The 6,113-nt window shown below is 41.0% G+C and overlaps 1 protein-coding gene across 3 annotated transcripts in view; it reads left to right on the top strand.

Annotated features, from left to right (window-relative positions):
• The first annotated feature begins 4,541 nt into the window (after positions 1-4,541).
• The window catches only part of pde1a (phosphodiesterase 1A, calmodulin-dependent), a 228,350-nt gene continuing 226,778 nt past the window's right edge, over positions 4,542-6,113 (top strand). For all 3 annotated transcript variants that reach the window (XM_067987680.1, XM_067987678.1, XM_067987679.1), the window contains exon 1: positions 4,542-4,721. In XM_067987680.1, coding sequence (XP_067843781.1) covers positions 4,669-4,721 — 53 coding nt within the window. In that variant the 5' untranslated portion in view covers positions 4,542-4,668. The remainder of the gene's footprint in view (positions 4,722-6,113) is intronic.

Below are 6,113 nucleotides of genomic sequence, written 5' to 3'. Positions count from 1 at the left end.
GATTATTAAGGGGCGATTTTAACTCTTGGCAGGAAGCCGGCAGGAGTGGAAGGGTGATCCCATGAGCGCATGCTATACGCAGGCCCAGCTGCTTTTAATTGCCAGGTTTCATTTGCTGCTGCTAGTCAGCTGCTTGGCCGTTACCGGCGGAAAGCGGCAGCTGGCTGGCGTGGGAGAGGTCACCGGCAGCAAGGTAAGTCCGGGAGGAGGTTATGGAGGGTTTGTTCTGAGGGTCTCCCAGCTGGAGGGGACGGTGGGGGTGGGGAGGAGACCTGGGACGGAAGAGGGCTGGACTTTCCTTTCTTGCTGCTCCAGGCTCCGCTAAGGAAAGCTTTTTCTTTACTTACCTTAGTGGGTCTCGCTGGCTTACCGGCAGGTTCACCTGGGGGGGAGGCAAGGTGTGCGCCCTGATCAGGAGGGGGTTAAAATGACATTGTGGTCCCTGGTACATCACGGGACTCTGGTTTGCATTTATTAATGTGGCTGCCGCTGGAATGCGGTGGGAGGATCATTTGTCACCAAAAGCTCCCCCACACCTTTCCCGTGATTGGGGAGAGTTAATATTCCCCCTTATGTAGTCTCCTAGGAGGGTGAACATACTCTTTTTAACTTGTTTTTTCCCCTTCCAAGATCAAACATCTACAGTTGAGAGGCCAATGCCACTCTTGAATATCCCCTTTGAAATTGATATAGTTGGTAGGAGATCTTCTTGAGAAGGCAGGAACATAGCTGAGGTACTAAATGAACACTTTGCATCTGTCTTCCCTAAAGAAGAGGATGCTGCCATTGTCACAGAAAAGGAGGTAGTCGAGAATTTGGATAGGATAAAAATAGATAAAGAGGAGCTACTTAAAAGGTTGGCAGCGTTCAAAGTAGAAAAGTCGCCTGGTCCAAATGGGATGCATCCTAGGCTGCTGAGGGAAGTAAGCGTGGAAATTATTGAGGCAGTGGCCACAATCTTCCAATCGTCCTTAGATATGGGAGTGGTGTCAGAGGACTGGAGGTTTGCAAATGTTACACCTCTGTTCAAAAAAGGGAGAGGGACATATCCAGCAATTACAGACAGTCAGCCTAATGTCGGTGGTGGGGAAACCTTTAGAGGCAATAATCCAGGACAAAATTAATTGGCTCTTGAAAAAGTATGGGTTAGTAAATGAAAGCCAGCACGGATTTGTTAAAAGCAAACTGTGTTTGACTAACTTGATTGAGTTCTTTGATGAAGCAAGGGAAAGGGTTGATGAGAGAAGTGCAGTTGATGTGTATATGGACTTTTTAAAGGCGTTTGATAAAGTACCACCTAATAGACTTGTTAGCAAAATTAAAGCCCATGGAATTAAAAGGGACAGTAGCAGCATGGCTACGAAATTGGCTAAGGGACAGAGAGCAGAGCGACGTGGTGAATAGTTGTTTTTCAGACTGGAGGGAAGTATACAGGGAAGTGGCAGAAGGGTAGGTAACCAGAGGGAAGTGTTCCCCAAGGGTCAGTATTAGGACCACTGCTCTTTTTAATATATATTAATGACCTGAGCTTGGGTATAGAGGGTATAATTTCAAAGTTTGCAGATGACACAAAACTGGGAAATGTAATAAACAACGTGGAGTTTAGTAACAAACTTCAGGAGGACACAGACAGACTGGTGAAATGGGCAGATACATGGCAGATGAAATTTAATGCAGAGAAGTGTGGTGATTCATTTTGATAGGAAGAATGAAATGGTACAATTTTAAAGGGGGTGCAGGAACAGAGAGACCTGGGGCTATATGTGCACAAATCTTTGAAGATGGCAGGACAAGTTGAAAAGGCTGTTAAAAAGGCATACTTGGCTTTATAAATGGAGGCATAGAGTACTAAAGCAAGGAACTTATGCTAAACCTTTATAAAACACTGGTTGGGCCCCAGCTGGAGTTTTGTGTCCAATTCCAACCACCACATTTAGGAAGGATGTCAAGGCCTTAGAGAGGGTGCAGAGGAGATTTACTAGAATGGTACCAGGGATGAAAGATTTCAGTTACATGGAAAAACTAGAGAAGCTGGGGTTGTTCTCCTTAGAACAGAGAAGGTTAAGGGGAGATCTGATAGAGGTGTTCAAAATCATGAACAGTTTTGATAGAGTAAAGACTGAGAAACTGTTTCCAGTGGCAGAAGGGTAGGTAACCAGAGGACACAGATTTAAGGTAATTGGCAAAAGAACCAGAGGCGACATGAGGAAAAATGTTTTTACACAGCGAGTTGTTATGTTCTGGAATACGCTGCCTGAAAGGGTGGAGGAAGCAGATTCAATAATAACGTTCAAAAGTGAATTGGATAAATACTTGAAGGGCAAAAAATTGCAGGGCTATGGGGAAAGAACGGGGGAGTGGGACTAATTAGATGTCTCTTTCAAAGAGCCAGCACAGGCATGATGGACCGAATGCCTCCTTCTGTGCTGTATGATTCTATGATTCTATGGTACCTCCTTAAGTAAGATGGATGTGATTGATTTAGTACATGATAAAATCTGCATCTCCCCACTCTGTGGGGCCATATATTTGTGATACAACACCAGTGTTCTCTTTTTATTATGTTCATTAATGGCTTTTGAGCAATTCTCAACTCCACACTGCTTAAAGGGGTGGTGATTCTGAACTAACATTGCCAGAGATAGAATTACTGTTACATCACAGATCTGCTACAAACAATCTATGAAATCAAATACCTAACTATCGTACCTCCAATTGTCTCCCTTCCTTTCCTTATGGTGTTAGCTATTGCTAAGCTATGGTTCAACAGGCACCAGCAGCTGTCTGGTACCTCACCCAGGTGACTATTATTCATCTGTGAGGGTACACAGTGAGAGTAAGTTGGCTATTTGACCATGGAGGGTATTATGGTTGAGGCCAGTTATCTCCTCAGCTGACTCCTCACACTCACTTTCCAGCAAGGAAATTAGGGCAGCAATGAGGAAAAAGGAAATTTTCTGATTACCCAAGGGTGCTGAGATCAGTTCCAACGCCCTAACTGTTCTCATGGCATAGACCCACTAACTCAGAACAGACTGGATTATATGGGGAGCTCCATCATACAGAATTCAACAACAAAAAGATCAATTAATTTCCAGCAGAGTAGCACTCTCGCTGCCCTGAGATAATCAGGAACGAATAGTGAGAATCTAATGGTGCAAGTTGTACCCTTGACAAGTGCACCTCCAGTTGGCTGATTGGGATCAATGTGTACAGGCCCTCCAAAAGGAGGGGGCCAAATATCTCTATGGAATTCTGCTTCAAATGTCCATAGAAATTTGTTTAGAAAAACTGGATGTTGCAGTATGTATTTCTCAAAGTTAGAGTTACTGGTTTCTAGAGATCCCAGTGTTCAAGTGGCGATGGTGACCTCTTGAATTCCCTACATCTGTCAATGCACATGCTGGTGCTAAAGGAGAATTTATGGTGACTGCTAGGAGATACAAATCTGTTCAGCGATTGGACCATGGTGGTTGGAGGTGGTCATAGAACTCCAATAGGGGGAATTGTATCTAAATATGCATTTTCATCACTCCACTATTAGCCACCGTGCCTTCAGCTGTCTCGGCCCTAAGCTCTCGAATTCCCTCCCTAAACCTCTCCACCTCTCTCTCCTCCTTTAAGACACTTCTTAAAAACTACCTCTTTGACCAAGCTTTTGGTCACCTGTTGTAATACCTTCTTATGTGGCTCAGAGTCAAATTGTTTGATATTCACTCCTGTGAAGCGCCTTGGAATGTTTTACTACCTTAAAGGCGATATATAAATGCAAGATGTTGTTGTTAAATAAGTTCAATGCTTTATCTAACATATTTTATGGTTTATTTAACATAACATTTCTGTCTCTTTCTGCCTATTATAATGCACTGAATGGAACGTAAAGTACAAAACGATATAATAAATCAAACAAACACGTTTAGCATATCAGTAGTATTTCATTAGTATATTTCAAATCATTTGTCTGGTGAGTTTTAGTTGGCCAAATTGTTCTGGATGTGCTTTTAATTTGAAGGGTTACATTTACACATCATCTGTGATGAATAGAAGCCAGATTGCAAAATAAATGCATTTCCAAAACTGCAGTTCTTATTGGGATGTCAGCCAGACTACAGTGCACAATTCTTCATCTTCATCAGTCTGTGTACAGTACTTGCTTTTTACAAGATAAACTTCCTTCCAGGCACCCCCAGGGTAATATTAATACACCCATTAAGTGTTATTTAAGAAAGAGAAGTTATCCAGACTAGTTCTGTAAAGCTTTACTGCCTTTGCCCTTTTTACAATTTGGGGGATTATTTTCTGTGCTATAGTTTAGCTGAGATAAGCATGGAGTGTTTGTATGGTTATAATAATCTGTCACATTTTATACCTTGATGACATTTGGCACAATGTCAGACTTTTCTTACACTTCGCATAAGAGACTCTTCTCTTGCTTCAACATGCCTGCTTCTGCTTTTTAGAGTGTGCGTTATTTGGTAGTGCACAGACGTGCCTGTGTGATGTGGCCTCTATGGCCTTATTGCTCAGTTGTCAGAGAGGGAGGCTTCCCCAGCACAAAAGACCAATCTCTCTGCTCTCCACTGTGGGTTAGTTGAGAACAACTCTCCAGATTCTTCCCGGGCTGTTCCAGAAGCAACTTCCTGTGAGGAGTATAATTTTCTCCTTTAAATGGATGAATGTGTTACCATCAAGAAAAAGCACCTACAAAAACCCATATTTAGGTAAGTAAATGTATTTGCATTTTACCTTGGCTGCAGAAAACATTTTGTTGCTAAAGTTTTCTTCTTTCCCTTTCTGTTAAGAGTTGTTGCAAAAAAGTCGTGGAAGTAGTTTATTGCATTGTGTAATGGTTCATTTTGTAAGCTGTCAACATCCTGACAAATAATGTAATAACCCAGGAATGAAATCGCTTTATACTTTTTAAGATCCTTCCATATTACTGTTAAGTAAGTAAAGTTTTTGTACTTTGATCAAGATTTTAAAAGTGCCTTACAGACTTATTATCCAGTATTGTGCATGTGCTTGCTGTGTACTGTGGTATAAAAACCATTATTTACAGAACATTGCATCTGGGTTCTCTGCAAAGGCTGTGTATTTAATCGTTAGTGTGTTAAATCTCCAACAAAACAGTCATTTTTGCTGATGTGTGACGTGTTAATTTTAAGATCCTATTTGCAAAATAAGCTTTCTGTATATTATATGGGCAACTGCGGCGCTGATAGGAAATAGATTTTCATAGCTTCATAAAACCAGAGAAGTGTTTTGTTTGAATAAAGTCCCAGTCTGGAGTTGTTTTGTAGTAGTTCAAAACATGATGATTGCTGAAGAAAAGGGGTGGAACAAGTATTTTTAAAGGGGCCAACTTTTCTCATGTGTAAAAGATTTCTTTTCCCATCTGTCAGTGTACCTTAATTTTTTCCTGTCCCCAAGCTACTCTAATTGACTTTGAAGGCAATCTGCTGGTAACTTAGCATGGGAATTACTTTATTTCTGGCACTCATAACAAGGGTTTTGTGGTTGGAAAAGGAAATAGTGTTCATGCTATCTTGTTTATAGCAAATGACATCTCAAGACCCACTTACACTCCCATTGGACTAAAGCTGATGACATCTGTGGTATATCATAGCTGTGAGTTTGATAGGATAAATAAACAAACTTACATATAAAACATGAACGGGCAGTTCACGTTGGCTCCGTTGAATGTGATTTTCTAATTTCAAATGAATATAATCCTGTATGATGGAAAGTAAAAGGCTGAGTAAACTTGCATAGCTGATAAAGTGACATTTACCATTCTAATTGGTAGAAAAGTTTGATAATCATGTTGACAAAATTATCCAGTGTGACATTATCTTATGTGAAGGGTGCACCGACACCTTAGTATAAAGAACAAAGAAAGAGAGAAATTCAAAACAAGTCCCAGTGTTTTAGGTTGTCACCTGCATGATTTTTTTCTGTTTTTAGAAAAAAAAATCAAACTCCAAAAAGAGCCTTTGTGTTGAAATAAAACCTAATTTAACTGGGACTCATCTGCCCAGGTTGTTTTGTATTCATTTGGAAAGGGAAGTTAACAAGACAGTACACCTGTACCAAATATCCACACCAACTTCAGC

The sequence above is a fragment of the Heptranchias perlo genome, chromosome 7 (assembly GCF_035084215.1).
Source record: "Heptranchias perlo isolate sHepPer1 chromosome 7, sHepPer1.hap1, whole genome shotgun sequence".
Classification (NCBI taxonomy): Eukaryota; Metazoa; Chordata; class Chondrichthyes; order Hexanchiformes; family Hexanchidae; genus Heptranchias; species Heptranchias perlo.
Note: the sequence above shows the minus strand (reverse complement) of the source record. Positions and strands in the feature narration are given on the sequence as shown.